This window comes from Artemia sp. Qi Xiang Cuo, chromosome 20 (assembly GCF_049724085.1).
Source record: "Artemia sp. Qi Xiang Cuo chromosome 20, ASM4972408v1, whole genome shotgun sequence".
NCBI classification, from domain to species: domain Eukaryota; kingdom Metazoa; phylum Arthropoda; class Branchiopoda; order Anostraca; family Artemiidae; genus Artemia; species Artemia sp. Qi Xiang Cuo.
The window spans coordinates 29987484-30012000 of NC_142813.1; the positions used below are offsets into that span (position 1 = coordinate 29987484).

At 35.9% G+C, this 24517-nt stretch overlaps 1 protein-coding gene across 1 annotated transcript in view; it reads right to left on the minus strand.

Annotated features, from left to right (window-relative positions):
• Nucleotides 1-24517, minus strand: part of trol (terribly reduced optic lobes) — a 369703-nt gene that overhangs the window by 294278 nt on the left and 50908 nt on the right. The window contains exon 10 of the mRNA XM_089106068.1: nucleotides 6693-6800. Coding sequence (XP_088962194.1) covers nucleotides 6693-6800 — 108 coding nt within the window. The remainder of the gene's footprint in view (nucleotides 1-6692; nucleotides 6801-24517) is intronic.

Genomic DNA, 24517 nt, shown 5'->3' on the forward strand with positions numbered 1-24517 from the left:
TATGATAAGGAAGCGAAAGCATCAGTTTCCGCCAAAAGTTTTACGTCTTTTATATTTTACATTAGTCCATCCTTATTTACTATACTGTTGTTCTGTTTGGTCTGGAACATTTTATGTTCACCTGAAAACTTTGCGTGTTCTCCAGAATTCAGCTGTGCGTGCTATTTTTAGAATCGATATACTTGCCTCAGTTAGAAATATTTATCCGCGAATCCGTGTTTTACCGTGTTTCAGGGTTATGCTTATTTTATAAGCTTAAATTAGTGTATGATATTATTAATAATATTTCTCCAATAGGTCTTCGTCATATGTTTGAGACAGCTGCTAATGTCCATGGGCATTTAACGAGACCGGTGGGTATGTATAGAATGCCGATTAAAGTGTTTGCGAGGTCTGCTTTCTCTGTTCGTCATATTCTTTCGGTGCTGTGGTCTCAGACGCCATCTTCCATTAGGGATATTGCTGAAAGGTCTGGCTGCCGTGAGCAGTTGAGGCATTATTGCCTGCAGGTGTATGGATTCTATTTTTTTTTTTTCAAGTATTTCTATATGTTTAATATGTTTATATATTTTTTTTTTGTTGTGAAATGGGAACCCGAATGCACTGATGTAAGTGGATATAAGTTTGTTTTTTTTTGGAGTGGCAATACAAGCCCAGGTTACTGGGCTTCATGCTTTTTTGTTGATTTTTTTGTGAATAAATTATATCTCTATTGAAAAAAAAACAGTATTTCATAAATAGTACACTTGAAATAATTATCATGGGAAAATGTACTAAATATTATATTCTTATGGAAAAGGAGGTATTGCACATACCATTTTGACAGCCTGAATACACAGAGCATCTTTTTTATTTAGTTCAACATCCCCCTCAACATTCTCTAAAATTTTCAACTTGATACACTTAGCCGTTTTAAAGATACAGTTTATGCGCTGTTTTGACAACCTGAATGCACATAGTGCTTTTTGATTATGTCTAACATTTTCCACAACATTTCCTGAATGTTTTAACTGAATTTACTTAGCTACTCCAGTCATTTTACAGATTCACCCTTTCCATAACCTGAAGCATCTTGTGTCCTTTAAATTAGTTAAACACCCCCTTCGACATTCCCTGAAGGTTTCAACTTAATGACTTTAGCCACCCCTGAGATATTGGAGATATGGCCTTTCCACAACTTGAAAGCACGTTATGTTTTACGATTTATTTCAACGTTCCCCCTAACATTCCTCGAAAGTTCATATCCTTAGCCGTTCACGACAATTTAAGATATACCCTTAGCCGTCCCTGAGATATTGTAGATACGTCCTTTGCCCTGAAAGTTTCAGCTTAATATCCTAAGCTGTTTCTGAGATCTTGCATGTACGGCATTTCGACAACCTTTATTCACATCGTCCTCAGCATTCCTTGAAATTTGCAACTTAAATATCCTTAGGCGTTCCTGATACACTGCAGATACACCCTTTTGACTACCTAGATGAACAGAGTGCCTTTTAATTGAGTTCAAAATCCCCTTCAACATGCTCTGAAAATTTCAATAGAATACCCTTAGAAGTTCCTGAGCTATTGTAGATATGCCCTTTTAACAACCTGGCTGCACAGAGCGTCTTATGATTTAATTCAACATCCTCCTGAACATCCTCTGAAAGTTTAGACTTAATGTACTTAGCTGCTCCTGAGATCGTGCAGACACAGTCTTTTGATAACCTGGATGCACATAACGTCTTTTAAGTTATTTCAACACCCCCCTTAAAATTTTCACAAAGTTTCAATGCGATAGCCTTAGTCATTCCTCATGTCCTTATGGCATATGGTATGTCTTGATTTAGTTCAACATCCCCTTCCACAAGGTTTCAAATTAATAGATTTAACCACTCCCAAAGATACTGCAGACACAGCTTTTGACAACCTGGATGAACTCGGTGTCTTTTGATTTATTTCAACATCTCCCTTAACAATCCCATAATGTTCCAACGTAATACCGTTAGCCATTAGGGAGATATTGTAGATACGCTTATTGCCTTGAAAGTTTCAACTTAATACCCTTAACTGTTCCTGATATTTTGCAGATATGATCTTTTGAGAACTTGGATGCACATACTGTCTTTTGATTTAGTTCGAAATCGTCCTCAGTATTCCCTGAAAGTTTCATCTTAATACCCTTAGTCGTTTCTGAAATTTTGCAGATACGTCCTTTGAACAACCTAAATACAAACAGAGTCTTTTGATTTAGACCAACACCCCTCAATATTCCCTGAGAATGTCAACTTAATGCCCTTAGTCATTCCTGAGATTGTCCCTACCCCCTTTCCACAAATTATATTTTTAAACAATTACAATATAGATGACCCTTGCGCAAGGGACCTGGTGGGACGTCTTTTCATCCCCAGAGACATATTTATTTGACCTTGTGACTATTTTGAACAAAATGGCTATCTCAAAATTTTGATTGAATGTCTTTTGAGAGTACGGGGTTGGTTAGAAAAAAAGTACAAGAGAGGGGGTTAGGTATCCCTCGATAAATTTTGACTCTTAAAAGGCACTAGAAGTTTCAATGAAATCGATGTAGAAAATTGCTAAATAATCAGACGAAATGATTCCATCAGTAAACCCATAATTAGAAAAAAAAACACTCTCTGAACCTAAAATACAAAGAAAATTTGTTAAAGAGGCGAACAAGGGGTTCATAAAGCCTCTTAAAAGAAGCTTGAAAATGGTGGCCAAAAACTGTCCTATACTCGGATTTCTTACTACGGATTTTGGGAAGACCATAAAATTTGGGAGCAGAGCAACCTGGGTAGAATTTTCAGTACATTTGAGGGGTAATTAGTCTATTATCTTTTAAAGTTTCCGGTTTTCTTCTCAATTGCTGAGTGTATTTATCTGTGTGGTCAGTTTTATTTCTTTGTAGGTATTTTTCGAACAGTTCGTGCAGTTCGTGGTAACGAACTGTAAGTAAGGAGCGACCCGGCTCAATAGTAGCCGAAACTCTAAAACGCGGAATTTTGATACCAATAGATACATCAAAAGAATCAGATTTTAATGTTGATTTCAAATATATAAGTTTCATCAAGTTTAGTCCTACCAATAAAAAGTTACGCACCTGAGAAAGTTTGGCTGATTTTCGAAAAAAGGGAGAAAGACCACCTAAAAGCTATAGAACATTAATGAAAATCACACTATCAGATTCAGCATATCAGAGAACCCTACTGTCCAGGTTTCAAGCTCCTATCTGCAAAAATGTGGAATTTTGTATTTTTGCCAGAAGAAAGATCAGGTAGGCGTGTTTATTTGTTTTTTGTTGTTTTTTTCCCAGAGGTGAACGTATCGACCTATTGGTCCTAGAACATTGTGGGAGGGCTCATTGGATTGGAAATTAAGAGCTATAGGGCCCTTTTTAAGTGACCAAAAAAATGGAGGGCAAATAGCCCCCCTCCCATGCTCATTTTTTCCCAAAGTCACCTAATCAAAATTTTGAGATAGCCATTTTGTTCAGCATGGTCGAAAATATGATAACAATGTCTTTTAGGATGACTTAATCCCCAAAGCCCCCAGGGGTAGGGCTGAAAGTTATTAACTATACCCAATGTTAAGATATAGTATCGGTCATTGGGAAGTGTACAGACGTTTTCAGGGGGGATTTTTTCTGGTAATGGGGGTGGTACGTGGGAGGATCTTTACATAGAGGAAGTTTTTATGGGGGAAGGGACATTTCTATGAAGGGGGCGCCGGATTTCCCAGCATTATTTAAAAAAGGATCAGAAATTAAATAAAAAAATAAGTTTTCAACTGAAAGTAATGAGCAACATCAAAACTTAAAACGAACAGAAAATATTACGTATATAACTGGGTTCGCCCCCTAGTCAATACCTCGCTCTTTAAGCCAAAGATTTTATAGTGCTTTCAAAAGAGCTATTTATTCTAATTAACGGCCTTTGTGATTAAGGGGTAATTTTTAAAGAGCTGGAACAAAATTCAAACTTTACCGTAAAGAGCGAGGTACTGACTAGGGGGCGAACCCCCTTATATACGTATTAAAAATATATGAATATAGAAGTTCGTTACGATAGTTAATTAGTTTATTACTAATAAAAATGTTCGTAAATAAAATTAAACAACGTTCGAGAAAGCCATTTAACCAAAAAAAGTAAAATTAATATGCAAATTTGGTTTTAATTATTCATGTACGGTGAGCCAAAATTAAAACCTGCATTAATTCAAAAACGCTAAAAAATTATATAAAAAAACAAGTTTTTTTTAACTGAAAGTAAGGAGCGGCGTTAAAGCTTAAAATGAACAGACATTATTCCGTATATGAAAGGGGCTGTCCCCTCCTCAACGCCTCGCTCTTTACGCTAAAGTTTGACTTTTTCTCACAACTCTATTTTTTTAAACAATAAAAAACTGTAGCGTAAAGAGCGAGGCGTTGAGGAGGGGACAGCCCCTTTCATATACGGAATGTGTAGCGTAAAGAGCGAGGCGTTGAGGAGGGGGCAGCCCCTTTCATATACGAAATAATTTATCTTCGTTTTAAGTTTTAACGTCTCTCCTTACTTTCAGTTAAAAAAAACTTGTTTTTTTTTATTTAATATCCATCAAAAGAGCATTAGCCTTTTTATAATAATCTGCGGCGTCCATAATCTTGAAGTGGCTCTGGGATAAGAAAAAAAATACTAATAATACATTGAAGGATTATGGCTGTTTACAGGCAACAGCAGAGTGTTGGGTCTGATTACTGGTTTCTGAAAAACGGCTACGGCAGCACTTTTTTTTATCAGTACACTGATGTGAAAGATATATGTAATATATTAGTCTTTAATTCAAAATAGGTTTTGATGTATTACAATACTCACAAAAAATTTTATATTTGATTATTCATTAATTTACCGTATCATTAAAGTCTCGCCGTCATTTCCAGGAATCTCGATTCCAAGCACATGGCTATGTACAACGATTAAGTCTAAGACAGTGCCATGGACATCATTAGATGTACCAGATTATTTCCCATAAAAAGAATGAGGATTCTAAATGATTTCCGTGACTGCCAAGCAAACATAACTAGCAAGACATAAAAACTGATGCAATAAGCGAAAACCCTCTTAATGATCATTAATTCTGCTTCATAGTTCCTTTTTTTGTATACTGCTTGAAAGAAGTGAGCTTGAAAGAGTATTCCTAGCGTCATCTCAAAGAGAACGCTTGTTTACAGAGTCCAGTTCATTTCTTATCAAAACGGTCCAAACGAGGCTGAGGTAACATCTAACTTTCTGTGTGTCGCAAAGGCGCACCTTCTTTTTATGTGTTTTAAAAATTGATTAGGAATACTAATTCAGAGCTATGGCATATAAAAGCAGCGGAAGGCGTCAAACTTCAACTGGATAAAAAACTAATAGAGCAGTATTTGCGGAGAAAAGCAGCCACGTGTCTCTTTTTTATTATCCAGCTTGTTATTTATTAGTTTAATTTTTTTTCTTTATCTTTCTTCTTCATTATTTTATATTGGTTAAGACAGGTCCATGCGAAAACAGGGGAGGGGTGGGCGATTTGAACCTCCCCCGTCCACCTTCAAAAATATTCTCAAATGTTTGCCATGCGTTATTGTCTTTACCCCAGAATCCAACTACCCTTTGCGGTATTTTTCCGAAGTAGTACTCCTACCTATCTATTTACCTCTCTCCAGAACAACATTCTACTTGTGTGTACCTGAACCGATTTACTGATTATTTTGCTTCTGACCATACGTGTATCGTTGTACTAAATTTATGAGTTCGTTAAATGTGGGCAAAGCTTCTAGACATGCATGCAAGGCAGAAGGGGCGAGGAAATCTGGTCCTCCCTGCTCCCCCTGATATTTCAAGGATTTAACAAATTTCAAAGATAATTTCTTAAACCACATTGGCCTCCCATAACATAAAGAAAGAAAACGATCAAAAATGGGGTTTTTAAAGGCCAAACGAAAATACTGAAGAAACGTTGTTCGTCGGTATCCGCCGATGGCAGGTCCGAATTTTTTGGATTTTGTGCAAATCGCGGATATTGGCGAATGACTCACTTTATGGCTGTCAGGTATTTGATTTTAATTCGTATAATTTTGTCTTTTATTGAATTTTATTCATCTTTTAATCTTTGACTGGTTTTTTCATTGGCTTTGTTAACTTTCCGCGTTTGGTTTTTGGGTTTTTTTTTTTCTTTGGCAATTTCCTAGTTTATATTATTTTTTTCGCGCTGAAGAAGAGAGGCGGCTGTTCTCTCGAAATATTCGCTTTGTGTGTTTCTTCAGTATTTTCGTTTGGCCTTTAAAAACCCCATTTTTGATCGTTTTCTTTCTTTATGTTAACGATTTTCCCAATTGCTTGTTGTATCCTCCATATAATTTGCCATTTTTTTTTTTTTAGGTTGTGTGGTCTGAGAAAAGATAAACTGCATCTTTGACATCCTATGTAAAGATATAAACTGCATTGACATCCTTACATCCTACATGGCATTTAATAACCTAAAAAAAGCCCAAGAGAGATCTTTTTTTTGCATGCTGAACAATGGTCCGCGTTGCGCAGGTACTGATCTCCTGATTCACTGCTTTCGGCCGGGAGAGCAATGCGTGATTGGGGGCAAATCATCCGAAGCAATAAAAGGTAAACTCAAATGAGAAAATATAGGTAAAGACAGAAAAATAAAAATATTATTATACGTACGACAATCGTCTTCGTCTTCACCAGACTGGCAGTCAAAATTATTGTCACATTTCCGGAAGGATTCTATACATTTTCCATCGTTGCAGAGAAAACGGGCTCCCGAGCATTCTAGAAAAACATTGGTGTTCATTCGTATAATTTGCACTTCGTGTTTTTTTTTCAAAAAGCTATTTCAAAGCAGCTTACGTCAATGTGTTATTCATATCAGAAAGATATGGCACGAAGGAGAATAACATATCATAAGTGGATCTTCAAATGATTCCCAAATGAAATGCACAGACATATGTGGATTAATTAGTTTTCTGGGGGGAGGAGGGGGCAAAAGACAAAAAATACCAGAGAGTAACAGAAAGTATATAAAATTAGCAAACAACGAAATTTAGTACGTTTAATCCAAGCTTAAAACCTAAAAATGTAAATATATGTAAGTGTAAGTATAATGTTGAAAAAAAAATGAAAGCTAATTAAATTGTTACAATGGTTCAAACATTTAACTTTCGTCAGGATTGGAGTCCGGCACAGGGAGGAGCAATAATAAAATTTCGGAGGAGGGAGAGTTAAAAAAAAATTGTTCGGTGATCAAACAGTTCGTGGTAACGAACTGTAAGTACGGAGCGACCCGGCTCAATGGTAACCGAAACTCTAGAAAACGGAATTTTGATACCAATACATACATAAAAAAATCAGATTCTAATTCTGATTTAAAATATATAAGTTTCATCAAGTTTAATCTTATCCATCAAAAGTTACGCGCCTGAGAAAATTTGGCTGATTTTCGAAAAAAGGGGGAAAGACCCCTTAAAAGTTATAGAACCTTAATGAAAATCACACCATCATATTCAGCGTATCAGAGAACCCTAATGTAGAGGTTTCAAGCTCCTATATAAAAAAATTTGTAATTTTACATTTTTTGCCAGAAGAAATAACACGGTTGCGGTTTTATTTTTGTTTTTGTTTGTTTTTTTTTTTTTGTTTTTTTTTTTTTCCCAGGGGTGATCATTTCGACCCAGTGGTCCAAGAAAATCGTGGGAGGGCTCATTGGAACGGAAAATAAAATTTATAATGCCCTTTTTAAGTGACCAAAAAAAATGGAGGGCAACTAGGCCCCCTCCCACGCTCATTTTTTTCCCAAAGTCACCCGATTAAAATTTTGAGATAGCCATTTTGTTCAGCATGTTCGAAAATATTGTAAGTATGTCTTTTAGAATGACTTAATACCCCGAGGTTCCCGGGGGGAGGGCTGAAAGTTATGAACTTTAACCAATGTTAACACATAGTATTGGTTATTGGGAAGTATACAGACGTTTTCAGGGGAGGTTTTTTCTGGTAGTAGGGGGGGGGGTTGTTGGGGGTTATGTGGGATCTTTCCATGAAGGAAGTTTTCATGGGGGAAGGAACATTGCTATGAAGGGGACGCCGGACTTCCCAGCATTATTTAAAAAAAGATCAGAAATTAAATATAAAAAAAACAAGTTTTTCAGCTGCAGCAGCAGCAACATCAAAACTTTAAACGAACAGAAAATATTACATATATGATTGGGTTCAACCCCTAGTGAATACCTCTCTCTTTAAGCCAAAGATTTTTTAGTACTTTCATAAGAGCTATTTATTCTAAATAACGGTATTTTTGATTAAGGGTCATTTTTAAAGAATTGGAACAAAATTCGAACTTTAGCTTAAAGAGCAAGGTATTGAATAAGGGGCGAACCCTCTAATTTACGTATTAAAAATATATAAATATAGAAGTTTGTTACGTAAGTTAATTCGTAAGTTACGTACATTTATTACTAATAAAAACGTTCATTAATAAAATTAAACATGTGTTGAGAAACCTATTTAACCAAATAAAAGTAAATTTATATACAAATTTGTTTTAATAATTCAAGTACGTTGAGCGAAAATCAAAACCTGCATCAATACAAAAACGTTCGAGAATTGAATAAAAAAACAAGTTTTTTTTTACTAAAAGTAAGGAGCGACGTTAAAACTTAAAACTAACAGAAATTATTCCTTATGTGACAGGGGATGTCCCCTCCTTGATGCCTCGCTCATTACGCTAAAATTTTCCTTTCTCACAACTCTATTTTTTTTTATACAATGAAAAACGTTAGCGTAAAGAGCGAGGCGTTAAGGAGGGGACAGCCCCTTTCATATAAGGAATAATTTCTGTTCGTTTTAAGTTTTAACGTCGTTCCTTACTTTCAGTTAAAAAAACTTGTTTTTTTTTATTTAATTTGAAAAAGAAGTGCCCAGAAATTGGAGATAATTTACATTTTACGGGGGAGGACAGAGACCCTTCTGGGCATGTCTCTAGCTGGAGTTACCCTCGGAAACCATAACCTTAAGAATAAAAATTGTAAAATTTTCAATAGCCCCTCAGGGGGCATCAGATCAGGCACGTACGCAGGAATTTGTTTCGGGGGGGGCCCAATTTGTTTCGGGGGGGGGCCAAATCCTTCAAAGCCATTATTCTGTGAGAAAAATCAGAAAATTATGGGAAAATGAAAAAAATCGTGAGATTTCGGGGGGGCGGGCCGGAGGCCCCCCCCCCCTGCGTACGTCCGTGCATCAGATCAAAAATTCCTGCAAACACTAAAATTTTGGATCCTTTTGCGCTTCTTTTGAATCTATGCCACCTCCAAAATAATGGGTAACATTAAAAGTAATGAATTGTTAGGATTTCGGTTACTATTGGGCCAATTTGCCCATCAAATGATGTTGCATATTTAAATAAAACAGTACCTTCCTTACTTACGGTTCGTTACTACGAACTATTCGAAAATTTTCATCCCTGCAAAAAAAAATTGGTATGGTTGACACCAACACACCCTCTGTGCAATGGATTTTCTACGCAAAAAAAAAAAAAATCAATATAAGGTATTTTAAATACCTTATATTGACACAAAACGTGTTCTTATAAGTACACAAAACATGTTCCCTGTAGTATTTTTGCTGTAAAAAGAATATATTTCGATTGTCGATAGCCAAATGAGACTGAATAACTTGTGTCCTCATGTTTTTAAGAGCCTGTCTGAATTAGCAGAAATTCTTATTTGACAATACTGTATGAAAGTTTATTGAATTGGTCCAAAGAAAAACGTTTTATAAGAATTTAGAATTCAAAAGAAAAATCAAACGAAAAAAAATGCAGTCCAGATTTCTTATTAAATAGTAACTTCATTAATTGCTTCAATAATTCTTCAAATATTTTTATCGACCTACCATAAAGTTTTTGTCTTCTTTGTCCACTAGTAATGCTCAAAAAGGCATATACAGTTAATATACACACAGGCAGTTTCATTATTTATGAAATGATTTGCAAAAATATTCCATGAATTTCAAATTCAACAAATATGTACGTCACTCTTCTCTACTTTCAAACACAAGACTGGATCAGCTTTTATTTGTTCACGACACCCATTGTTTGTTACTGACAGCTTTTTTAACAATTGTTTCAAAATCTTGCCAATTGCTGAAAGCGACTATTCCCCTAAGAAAAGCTGCAAGAAACTGACAATTTCTAAGAGGAAGCGGGCCTCGATCGAAAAGCTCGGCGCCAGTCAGCCTGGGAGGCGGTCCATAGCTGTGTCAAAACAGGCTATTGGAACTATAATGCGGATTATTGGCTGACTGGAGGCTCGAGTAGTTTTTTTATTGCTGAGGGGGCATTTGAAAAAAGAAGATTGACGTCACAATTGGAATAAATTCGAGTTCTAAATTCAACTGTGCACAAAATAACAATGTAAAATTTGCTTCAGGGGGATGAGATAGTAGTGCACTTGTCGAAGGTTTTGTTCGACAGTTGAGACATTTGTATTGTATAACCTTTGCAGTGTTTATTTTATATTTTCATACGTAAAATCAGAACATTTTTTTTATTTGTAGTAAAAACTAAAGCTCCAAGGGGTATATATGTATATATATATATATATAATATGTGTGTGTGTGTGTTACTGTGAATGTCCAAAACTTGGTTAATGTAAACATTCACTGATGAATGTCAAACATTCCTTTTTCTCTCCCTGGATTAAATTAGCTATGCGAATCAGCTTTTGCAGTCTTATTTAAGCTTTGATGGTAAAAATTAAAGTTAGGTTAGGTTAAATTAAGTTATAAACCTCAGAAAGGTATTAAAAACCTAACCGATCACCATCGAACCTTGCATAAAACTGAAAAAGTTGACTGGCAACGCTGACTAAATCCTAGGAGGAAAAAGGATTTTTCAGACGTTCACCTGAAAAAATGGACTGGCAAAGCTGACTAAATCCAAGGAGAAAAAAAGGTATTTCGGATAGTCATCGGTGAATGTCGACATTCACCAATTTTGGACATTCACGGTAACATATATATAGTTCCAAAAATTTTGTTTGACACATAATTGTGTGTTACAGGATACCAGAATTTGTTGATATTTCATCTGATGCTAATATTGTAATATAAAGACACATTACGTGCCCTATATTTTTCGCAAAAACTGTTTTTTTTCCATCAAAATTATGTAATTAATAAATTCGGAGCTTAATGGTTGATGGTAGTAGCCTACTGCAATATAGAATTCCAAAAACAAAAAAGGTAAATAAAAGTTTCAAAAATAATTTTTGATTATTATCGAAGTCGGTTAAATGCAACACAGTATTTAGCCTACATTTTTCAGCATGACTTACAATTTACACCACATTAAGCATCCAAAGATTCTGAGCCTGCTGATTGGAACCAGAATATTAAAATTTAAGGATTTCTTAGGGTCACTAATTACAAAAATGTGATTCTAAAATTCTACCATAAGTGTCCCAACAAGAAGACCAGAGTGTGGTCTAGATTTTCCGATAAAAAAAAATCTTTCGGTTTCTCACTTAGTTCGTATTGAGGAATTTGAGAGCTTGTTGATTACACACATCACAGGCTAATTTTGTAATATGAAAATCTAAAATCAAACCGCCAAAAATATACACCTTCATAAATGATGTTTAATTTTCCCAGAGTAAAATCCCCGCGACTCCTCCTACTACCACAGTTAGTAAAATTAATGCCATAAGTCTCCCCCCCTTCCTATATGATTGCAACTGCAACTTCATGTACACTAAAACGAACGGATATTGGTTTTTGTGCGAGGTTTAACTTACAACCTTAAAAGGGTATAGAAAAACAAATGGCTAAATGACGCTGTGATTTTAGCCTTTCATCAATGTGTGGTAATTTTGCTCGTATTATATTTGGCTGCACTGTTCGTTGTAATTTATGTTGGTTTTATGTTCCATTTCTTCATTCATATTAACTTTTGCTCGTTACAGTTTTAGATCTGATATAAGCTGATTTCTGCTTCTTGTGAGTTTTTAATTTGTCTTTTATTTTTCACGAAAACAAGCTTTTTTGGTATTCAATAATAAATTATACCTAATCGCAGACGGAAAGAATGAGTTTGGTTCAGTGGCATATACTCCTTCCACACCTTATATAAATAAATGCAAAATCTGTCGTAAGGTAGATAAGAACAAAAATGATCTGGCGAGCAATCTCCAAAAAGATGTAAAAGAAATAAGTTAGAACAAATCACAAAACTATTTTTCAGTGGCTTCATTATTTAACCAGATATTTGTAGCTTATTACACCTAACATTTAATTTGTTATAACTAAGACATGGTTTTTTGTTGTTTTTTTTTTATAGCCAAAAACTGTTTGAAACCATACTGAGGCAGTCAAAGAAGGTGTTTGAAAAAAAGGAATGAAAATTAGCCTAGCAACGGGTTACAAAATTTTGGCTAATTAAGACGTCATGAACCGAACAAGGAAATTAGATGAAAAATATGCTTCCGAGATACATGAATCATGTCAGTAGAAACATTAACACAATCAGGTTGTATTTCATTCGTTCAGGAAAAATCATGAAAAAAAATATAAACTGATGCCACATATATCCGCCATTATTCTGCAGCGAGTTACCTCGTGTACATTAAAATTTGTTCACCAGAAAACTAGCATTAGGGTATGGAATAATTTTAGCCAATTTTGAAACCCTGCAGCAGTTTGTCAATAAATCTTATGATGCGTATTTTTGAAAAGTGTTTTTGCACTACACTGACTTTCATAATTTTGGACTTTTTGTTAAAACTTTACCTACATTTATTCACAAATACTGGTTCTTCAATCTGTGCTCAATCGAAACTGTTTGCCGCAGAAATATTATGGAAGTTCTGCAAGATTCCTTGCAATGCATTTACATCTTGAAAAGGGGAAAATAAAGAGAAGGAGTAAATGAGTTAGAGTTTAAGATGCTGTTGAGAATTGTTATCACAATCCAAAACTTGTTCCTAATTCGAGAATTTTTTAGAAGTTATGGTACCAAAGTTCACAGTAGGCAGCAAGGATGTACCCAGTGGGGGGGTTTGGGGGGTTTGAACCCCTCCCGAAATGTTTTTTGACTCGTAAAAACGTAAAAAAATGGATATAAACAAATTTTGTATTAGTTTTTTTATATTTTTTGTGTAACCCCCCCCCCCCCCGAAAAAAAAACTCTTTCAGTAAAACCCCCTCCGAAAAAAATCCTGGGTACAACCTTGGTAGGCAGCCAAAGGATGGCTTGATTTGTGATGAAAAGTCCTAAGAAAAACACCAATTTATGGGGGACAGGTATTCTTATCAGTGAGTTTACAAAGAAAATTATTAGTCAAAATCTAGGGGGGGGGGGGCAATTTTTTTTTTTCCTGAATTTGTTCAATAAAAATGCGTGACTTTTTCAAATCTAGGTGGAGAAATAAAATCTAGGCAGGTAGAGGGGGATAATTTACACCTCTGCATCTACTTTGATAATTTGGTCAGGGTTAACAGATAAACAACAATAATAAGCGATAAAGCCTGGTTCTTATATGAGTTTATCATAGCCCTATTTCTGAAAGCATGTGTGTCTAATTTGTAGTTCTTTCCTGAGCTAAACATATTATTTATATGAATCAACTACCAGTTAAATATCTTCCTAATCAGATAAGTTATTATCACCTAATCATATAGGGATCGACAATGGTGGAGCAGGATTGGGTCCCCCTCTCTACTTCTCAAGACAGCTGACCATGTCATCTAGTGCGGAAATGTTAAAAATTATGTATTCTCTGGGAATGCTATATTGTCCGAGAAGCTCCGTGCTCGTCCACGTCTTCAACGTCTTCAACTTACTACACATTGTATGCAGGGGCGAATCTCCAGCATTTTTATTGGAGGGGCAAGAGGGGTCCATATCTGGATAGTCAAAGGGCATGGGATGTATAATATTTTTTTTTCTCCACATTATTGGGGGGACAACTGCCCCCCCCCCCCTTGCCACCCCCAAACGACGGCCCTGATTGTATGAATACTTGAAGCTAAAAGATGTGAGAAGTTGCAGAACGCATCAGCAATTAGCCTTCTGATTTCTCAACAAACTCTTTTGGAAAAGAATGCACAAGATTGAATTTGTGACGTTAAAGTGCAAGAAGAGAATCTCCTCTAATCTCTCAAGCAATCATTGTTGTGACTGATTTTCCGGTTCTTAACTTTTCAGCAATTCTATACATTTAATAAATCTAGAACAAGCCTTGCATAAATAACATTAATAACAACTGTTCACATTAAAATAGCAAAACAGTTCTTTGTATATAGAGGCCAGCTACAGACAATTTAGTCCTCTCCCTGGAGTTTGTTTATTTTTGACAGTTTTCCAATAGTTTACAACAGTTAAAATATAATTCATCTTTTTTGCAGTTTGGAAAGATATGCTCCCTCTCCCTCTCTTTATAATATACGGGCCTCACTGTTAAAAATTTATAGGTATGTGTATTAAAATGATAACCCTTGCATAGCAGCTTGGTTCAAGCCAATTAAGAGCCTTTGTCCTCTCCACCTATCACATAGGCTCAGAATCTTTCTTGCTTCGAAACTGTTCCCTCCTAGATTAAATATGGGCGTCCATACTCCTATTTAATACAAGTACGATCATGCGCGTCAACCTTAATCTTTTGGTCACTCAAAATTCCTATGAGGTATCTAATACGGGGTGCTATTTCTTCCCTTGACTCACAAAAGAATCATCTAGATTTAATTCCAATAATGGTTATTAATTAAGATAAATGTCAGTACGATATTCCTACCCCGTATCCTAGTCAGTCAAGTCTCATATCTTGGCTTTCCACCCAAACAGATATATCGGGACCGTTGACGTTAAGGACCTTCCTGTCTTAATATTTTGACACGACCCCATTTTGTAAAATACGGTTACAAGTTTTGCCCAAGTACGGAAGTAACGCCATCTGTTAGTGCAACATATTGGTACAGAATCATGTAATGTCTTGCGATTACATAGAGAAATGGGTATTTCTTTTAATAAATATCAAATCTTTGATTGGATGAGGCTATCTGAAACCCCAGAATGGGTAAAGATTCAAAAACTATTATATGCCAGACTAAAAACGGTGTGAAGGTTTTAGACGACGAATGTATTAAGCAGTATCTGAAGAGCTCTTTAGAAACTAAACGTGACTCGGAAGAATAGAGGTCTAAACACTCCATGGAAGAAAGATTATCCTACTCTGCTAAGGAACCGAAAATTCTGAACGCAAATACCAAGTGCTAAATTATCCGAGTATTTGTTTTCTTTGTCTTCCTCCCCCCCTCCCACCCCTTAGCACCATAATGGATAAGGTACTTTTCGCTAGTGTTGGGTCAGAGGACTGATGAAACAAATTTACTGCTGTCTGGGACTGGGAAATTAAGCTGTCTTTGCCAGTTGAACAATTAGCTGACTTGCATGGAGCTTTACTAATACGCAAAGGGGGAAAAAACTTGTTGAAGAAGGTAAGACCTTCTGAAAAATATCGCGTAACAAGTAAATCTGCCACAACAAATTCCCCATAACTTTGTCCTAAACAAAAATTAATTACATTAAGTCATTTTTTTACTTCATTTCTACAACCTCATATCATCGAATCTTTCGACAAGGGCCTCATCAGATACATGGTAACCCCACTCATGCCTCTAGCTAGGGCCTTCACTGGTCTAAAATAATAAGATTGATGCAACACTCCGCACCGAAAAAGTAGCTCATTGTTCCCTGATTTTGAACCATATCTCTTATATATGAATCGACTTGGCATATTGTTTGGTCTATAGGCTATTCACTTATAATATTCTTAGCGATTTAACCATAAGTCGTTCATAAATCCCACGGAAGTGATTTGTAAAACTTGAGTAAATATATGGTTTACAAAACGGTTTTCTAAGTGAAGTCGAGCCAAATTATAATTAATGAACGGTGTCAATTTACTACACCCACTGCTCAACTAATTGAACTGTATGGAAATATCATTTATAGAACAAAAGTCAGCAAATATTTAAACATAAGAGGTTTAAACAAAAGATGGCTTATGACGCATCGCTTCCCGTCTCTTGCATCATCCTTAATCCCTGGAACTGACAAAAAGATTGTTTGCTATCCGATAGAAGATTCCACCTTTTAATCATGCATTTCGTATTTTTGCTGCAAAGAAAGTTAATGATAGAGGTTTAGTTTCAAATGGAATTCTGCTCAGAAAATGTAGGAAATATCACGCTTGAAACAGCAACCCAGTAAAGACCAAACCATGGTCAATAGCAGTCTATATTTAGTAAAAAATGGTCTTTAAAGAAATTTTACACTGAAAAATATTTCCCATGCAGCACTTTTTCAGAAATTCTAATTTTCATTAAGATACAAAAAAATTTGTAATTACGAGATGACCTTTTGAGAATTCAAAAAAGAAGCTTTAGTCTCTTAAAATGAAGAGATCCAAAAAATGCACGCCATTGAAATCACCATTATCGAAGACCTTAAATTGAAAAGTTACAGTTCCCCCTCCCCTCGAACAACAAAGGCAACCTCATTTTTGCATGGGTATGGGTAGCACTGATGTGTCCCTCCTTTTTTCCCCATGAGTAGTCGTATCACATTACGAGAGCATTCATTATAAAAGAAATGAAAATATGCATCGCCGTTTATAAGCAACGAGCAAACCTGCAATATTGGAAAGAATAGGACCAGAATGTCGGCGTTGGGTTTATGTGACAACTAATTTGTTATCAGCAAAATTTCTGAAGTTTATACGAGCACCCCTTTCATAAGAGCCATATATGCCCCCAGGACAACACTTACAACGCCTACCTTCCGAGCCCTGGGGGGTTGTGTCGACGCCGGAGTTTTTGTTATCTAACTTTTCAACAATTTAAAAAAATTGGCTATCTCAAAATTTGTAGCAGAGGGCTTGGGGGGGGGGCTAGTTGCCCCTCAATCTCTTTACTTTCAAAAATTGAACTAGAACTTTCAATTTCCAACCAAATGAGCCCTCTATGAAGTTTATACGAGCATTCCTTTCATAAGAATCATACATGCCTTCAGGGTATAACTTAGAACGACGTCCCCCGGGCCCTGGGGGGTTGTATAGACGCAGGAGTTTTTCTTATCCGACCTCTGAACGATTTTAACAAAATGTCTATCTCAAAATTTTCATCAGATGGGTTTGGAAAAAAAAGGCGTGAGGGGGGGGGGGGGGCTAGTTACCCTCTGAATCTCTTTTTACTGTTAAAAAGTGAACACGAATTTTTATTTTCCAAACAAATGAGCCCTCTCTCAAGTTTATACGAGCATCCCTTCCATAAGAACCATAGATGACCAAGGGCATAACGTACAACGCCTGTCCCCGGGCCTTGGGGGGTTGTGTCGACACCTGAGTTTTTGTTATCTGACTTGAACAGTTTTTAACAAAATGGCTATCTCGAAGTTTTTATCAGATACATTTGGGGAAAAAGTGGCGTCGGGGGGGAGTCTAGGTGCCCACCAATCTCTTTTAACTATAAAAAACTGAACTAGAAGTTTCAATTTACAATCGAATGAGCCCTCTCTGAAGTTTTTACGAGCATCCTTTCCATAAGAACCATATATTCCCCTAGGGTATAACTTGCAACGCCTGCCCTCAGGCCCTGGGGGGCAGTGTTGACCCCGGAATTTTCCGTCATATGGTCTTTGAACTATCTTTAAAAAAATAGCTATCCCAAAGTTCTTATCGGATGGGTTTGAGGAAAAAAGGGCGTGGAGGGGGGGGTATGTGCTCCCTGATCTCTTTTGAGTCTTAAAAATTGAACTCAAAATTTCAGTTTCCAATCAAATGAGCCCTCTCTGAAGTTTATACGAGCATCCTTTTCATAAGAACCATAGATACCCTAGGGCATAACTTACAACGCCTGCCCCCGGACCCTGGGGAGATGGTGTCGACACCGGAGTTTTTCTTATATGATCTTAAAACTATTTTTAACAATATGGCTATCTCAAAATTTGTAATGGATACATTTGGGACACAGGGCGGGGGGCGGGGGCTGGTTACCCTCTGATATCTTTTGACTCTTAAAAAGTGAACTAGAACTTTCAGTTTCCAATGCAATGAGCATTAAAAACTGAAGTTTATACGAGCTTTCCTTCCATAAGAACCATATATGCCCCCAGGGCACAACTTACAACGCCTGCCCCCTGGCCCTTGGGTGTTGTCTCAACACCGGAGTTTTTGTTGTGTGATCATTGAATATTTTTAACAAAATTGGCGATATAAAAATTTGAATAGGATGTATTTGAAAAAAAAGGTGTGGGAGGGCTAGTTGCCCTCCGATCACTTTTGACTCTTAAATAGCGCACTAGAACTCTTGATTTCCAATCGAATGAGCCCACTTTGAAGTTTACGGGACGACCCTTTCCATATGAAGTGCCTCTGGAAAAAAAATAATAATAAAACACTGCAGCCGTATGGACTTTACTATATGCAACGCTATAGCATTGCCTCTGATTATGACTCGGACACTGCAAGCACACTATTTAGTTGAAAAAATTCAAATGGTTTGTGCTTGAGTATGAATTAAATGAAAAACAAATTTTTTTCAACTGAAAGTAAGGAGTAACATTAAAACTTCTTATTCCGTATATGAAAGGGGCTGTCGCCTCCTCAACATCTCGCTCTTTACGCTTAAGTTTTTATTGTTTTAAAAAAAATAAAGTTGTGAGACAGAGTCAAACTCTGCTTTTATTAATTTAAAAGTTTTTATTGTTTTAAAAAACTAAGTTGTGAGACAGAGTAAAACTTTAGCGAAAAGAACGAGGCGTTGAGGAGGGGACAGTTCCTTTCATATACGAAATAAGAAGTTTTAATGTTACTCCTTACTTTCAGTTGAAAAAATTTGTTTTTTATTTAATTTATGATTGTTTTTTAAATAATGCTGGGAAACCCAGCACCCCTTCATGGAAATTTTCTTCCCCATGAAACATTCTTTCATGGAAAGATCCTCCCACGTAACCCAATCCCCCTACCCCCACCCCAGGAAAAAATCCTCCCCTGAAAACGTCTGTATACTTACCAATAACCAATACTACATATGAACAAAGGGCAAAGTTCATAACTTACAGCCCTTCCCCTGCGGACTGTGGGGGATTAAGTCGTCCTCAAAGACATAGCTATTAGATGTTTCAACTATGCTGAACAAAATGGCTATCTCAAAATTTTGATCCGGTTACTCTGGGAAAAATGAGTGTGGGAGGGGGCCTAGTTGCCCTCCAATTTTTTGGTCACTTAAAAGGGGCACTAGAACTTTTAATTTACGGTCCAATGAGCCCTCTCAGGAAATTCTAGGACCATTGGGTTGATACGATGACCCCTGGAGGGGGTGGGGGACAACAAATAAACGCGCATCCGCGATCTTTCTTCTGGCAAAAAATACAAAATTCCACATTGTGCAGACAGGAGCTTGAAATCTCTATAGTAGTGTTCTCTGATATGCTGAATCCGTTGGTGCGATTTCCAGTAGGATTCTACGACTTTTAGGGGGTGTTTCCACTTTTTTCAAAAATAGGATAAATGTTCTAAGGCTCGTAACTTTTGATGGGTTGGACTAAGCTTGATGAAACTTATATATTTAAAATCAGCATAAAAATCTTCTTCTTTTGATGCATCTAATTTTTTTTATCAAAATTCCGTTTTTAGAGTTTCGGTTACTATTGAGCCGGGTCGCTCCTTACTTACAGTTCGTTACCACGAACTGTTTGATATATCTTAGGCTTGAATATCTTAGAGCTATCTACAGGCTTGTTTGAATGCTAATGCCTGTATCTACGTGTTTTGTACAAAATCGTCTTGACGACACCACCATAATATCAAGTATCAAACAGTTCGTGGTAACGAACTGTAAGTAAGGAGCGACCCGGCTCAATGGTAACCTAAACTCTAGAAGATGGGTTTTTGATACCAATAGATACATCAAAAGAATCAGATTTCAATGCTGATTTCAAATATATAACTTTCATCAAGTTTAGTGCTACCCATCAAAAGTTACGCGCCTGAAAACATTTGGCTGATTTTCATAAAAAGGGGGAAAGACCCCCTAAAAGTTATAGAACCTTTATGAAAATCATACCATCATATTAAGCGTATCAGAGAACTCAACTATAGTGGTTTCAAGCTCCTATCTACAAAAATGTGGAATTTTGCTTTTTTTGCCGGAAGAAAGATCACGGATGCGTGTTTATTTGTTTTTGTTTGTTTTTTTTTCCCAGGGGTAATCGTATCGACCATGTGGTCCTAGAATATCGTGAGAGGGTTCATTTGAACGGAAATTAAAAGTTCTAGTTCCGTTTTTAAGTGACCAAAAAAATGGAGGGCAACTACGCCCCCTCCCACGCTTTTTTTTTCCCAAAGTCACCCGATCAAAATTTTGAGATAGCCATTTTGTTCAGCATGGTCGAAAATATGATAAATATGTCTTTTAGGATGACTTAATCCCCCGAAGTCCCCAGGGGGAGGGCTAAAATTTATGAACTTTACCCAATGTTAACATACAGTATTGGTTATTGGGAAGTATACAGAAGTTTTCAGGAGGGTTTTTTTCTGGTAGTGGGGGGGGGGCTGGGGGTTATGTTGGAGGATCTGTCCATGAAGGAAGTTTTCATGGGGGAAGAGAAATTGCCATGAAGGGGGCGCTGGACTTGCCAGCATTATTTATTGGTTATTGGGAAGTATACAGACATTTTCAGGAAGGATTTTTTTCTGGAGGGGGGGGCTAGAGGAGGGGGCTACTCTGGAGAATCTTTCCGTGGAGGATGTTTCTTTGGGGTAAGGGACATTTCTATGAAGGGGGCACCGGATTTCCAAGCATTATTTAAAAAACGATCAGAAATTAAATTAAAAAAAACAGTTTTTTCAACTGAAAGTAAGAAGCAACATTAGAACTTAAAACGAACAGAAATTATAACGTATGTGAGGGTGTTCTCCCCCAAGTCAATACCTCGCTCTTTACGCTACAGTCTTTTTTAGTGCTTTCAAAAGAGCTCTCTCTTCTAATTAAACGGCCTTTGTGATTCAGGGGTTTGTGAATCAAATTTTTTTTTAACTTTTAACGTAAAGAGCATGGTATTGACTAAGGGGAGAACCCCCTCATATACGTAATGACATATACGTAATTAAAAAAAAACAATAAAAAAACAAGCGATACGGCTCAATAGTAATCGAAACTTTTAAAAACGGAATTTTGATGTCAATAAATGTATAAAAAAAATGTGTTTATAATGCTGATTCTAAATATATAAATTTTATCAAGTTTAGTATTACTCATCAAAGGCTACGAGCCTGAGAAAATTTACCCGATTTTTTAAAGAGGGGGGAAACATCCCCTACAAGTGAAAGAATTTTAATTAAAATCACTACGTCAGTTCAGCGTATCAGAAAAACCTATTTCATAGGCTTCAAGCTCATATCTGGAAAAATCAAAAAATCATATCTGCAACTTTGTATTTTTTGCCAGAAGAAAAATATACGAATATAGAAGTTAGTTACGTAAGTTAATTTGTAAATTACGTCATGACCAAATTTAGAGACATCCATTTAGCAAAAGAAAAGTAAAATTTTTATGCAAATTTTGTTTACTTATTCAATGACGGTAAGCCAAAATAAAAGCTGCATTAACTAAAAAACGATCAGAAATTAAATAAAAAAAAAGTTTTTTAAACTGTAAGCAAGGAGCGACATTAAAACTTAAAACGAACAGAAATTATTCCGTATATGAAAGGGGCTGTCCCCTCCTCAACGCCTCGCTCTTTACGCTAAAGTTTGACTCTGTCTCACAACTTTATTTTTTTAAACAATAAAAAACTTTAGCGTAAAGAGCGAAGCGCTTAGGAGAGAACAGCCCCTTTCATATACGGAATAATTTCTGTTCGTTTAAAGTTTTAATGTCGCTCCTTACTTTCAGTTCAAAAAACTTGTTTTTTTTTATTTAATTTGGCAACAAAAATGGAAGCTTGTTGTGACGTTAAAAATAAAAACGTCCATTAAAAAAAACTGCCAACTTAAAAGTTTCTGTTTATGTTTTTGCATCTTCATGAAAACAATAGATTTTTTTCTGCAGCTTTGTCAAAGATACCGGTTATACTATACGCCTCAGACTCTTTACCGACGTGATAAAGTTATTGGTAGTTAAAGCCATATTGTGGGAAAGTTTAAGGTAAGATTTATTTTCGGAAAAATGGGCCATCACATGCCCAAATGGGCAGAATCCGAACTTCGAAGTCAATCTTAAAAATACAGCAAAAATTAAATATGATTAGATTTGTCAGAAGTTTAGGCAGGTAGGAAGTAAAACCTATGTTCAATGCCTTGTCTTTAAACAAAAACTCAATTTGACTTTTTTAATTTCATCACCTAAGTGATAAAAAAGATCGGTACTTGTATACATAATGGTACACACTCGAGAAGTGAAGTTAAATTAATTTTAATGAAATATACCAAAATATGATGAAAATTTAATACTTTACAAACAAAATTTGGGCTATATATTTACACATTAGGGGGGAGGATAATTATAGCAGGTCTGCATGCAAAATGTGTTAGCTACAGTTATTCTGCATATTTTGAAGTAAGAATTGTTTTCTAACTTCACGCTGTCAAAATACTTCCCCCTCCACCTCTAATGGGCAAATATATGGCCCAGGTTACATAAGTCCAATGTATTCTGTCACGCGTCACTCGTTTCCCACTGAGCGTAAGCTAATTGTCTCTTAATACAGACAGATAAAACCGGTTTGTTCTCGAGCGTGTACCATTATGTACACGAGTACCAAAGGATCTTTTGTGAGGTTTATTGTGCATGTTTAAAAAAGAAAACGAATAGAAATTATTGCTTCACAGATTGTCAAAGATACACCTGTAAAACTACCACAACTAGACCAACTTGTGATGTTTCCCTATATCTGTCGGATTTTGAAAACTAGCGATTTACTGAAAACTCAGCTTTCTTGAGATTTTTAGATAATCATAATAATATTAAAAGTTGTTGATATTATGGCTGGTGAAAAACTACTGAGAGCTTTATAAATCACGCTTTTTCTATACAGTAGTTATGGAAATTTTTACTCCTAAAAGAACAAACATCCACACGTCTTATGTTTTCAACAGCGCGCAATTATTTAGAATTCTAAAATAGTATGGAAATATCACAAGTCGGTGCTAGTGAGTTAGTGAGCTAGTTTTGCTGATACGTCTTGCATAAGTTGCGAAGTTATAATTTGGTTCATTTGAATTTTTGACTTTACTCTTTATGTCTGTAAGAAGAGCTTTGATTTTGAAATTAATTTTCTAAAGCCTAAACACTTAGGTTTTTTAAATAGAATTTAGTAGATACAAGTAATCTATCAAAAATGTCAATTGTAAACAATAATAAGGTATTAGATAATGAAAAAAAGTTAAAGCAGTTACAATATAATACATAAAATAATTTAATATGAATAACTCACTATAACTCGGATTTATAGTGCAAGGTTCATAATATGAACCTTGCGCTATTGAATTTCATATATAAATATTTTCAGGAATGAAATCATATTAGGTCTTTCTTTTAATTGAATGAAAGCATAAAACTAACCTAAGTTTCGAAATAAATACTCATTTCAAATTGACCTGGAAATAACGGCAAGAATAAAAGAAGACCAAACACAACGTGTTATGTCAGCAACGTATATCACATTACAAACTGTCGAAACTGCTGACACCAATTAGTTCGTCTGGAAATTTTATGAGCTTACACCTTACATAGTAAAGACTTAAGGAATGAGGCAATGCTCATACCAAATATATTTGCTTGGTTTCCATTTATATATATAAATACAGGGAAGAGAGAGAGAGAAGGGGGAGAGAGAGGAGGGATAAGAAAGAGAAAATGAACAAAACTTTCAATTTTTGACAGTCTTGTCGGAATTCTATACAGAAAAATGTAAAAACTACTTGAGTCTTGCCAAAATGTTGTATCACCATGATTCAATTCCTGCGAGTTAAAATTAGTTTTCAAGGACATATTTTATGTGGGTTCCGGGAATTCGTTTTTACAGTCTTCGGGAAAATGAAGCTTCATACAATAGAGCTTTTCTTTCTTTTTTTTTTTTATTAAAAATTTCATGCAGACATAATTAAAGCCAAGATGTTTAGGTGTCTTAGAATTAGCATTCATTCAGAGACCGTCAGTTTTGGCTCATTGATTTGCAATTAAATCCTAAATATATTTTTATTGAAATTAAACGATGTCATTTCGAGGGCACTACATGGGGCCCTCAAAATGATGAGGACCGCACAGTCAAAATGATGAGGGCCAAATGACCCGCCCTTAGAATAACAATTCCTTACACATGTATCAAAAGGGGAGTGGTCCCTAATTGAGCAGTGAAAAGGGGTATTCTATGGTTTTGTATCCCCCTTACATATATTTTTAGCGTTTTTTCACTGAAAACTCCAAATAAAACCTGAAGT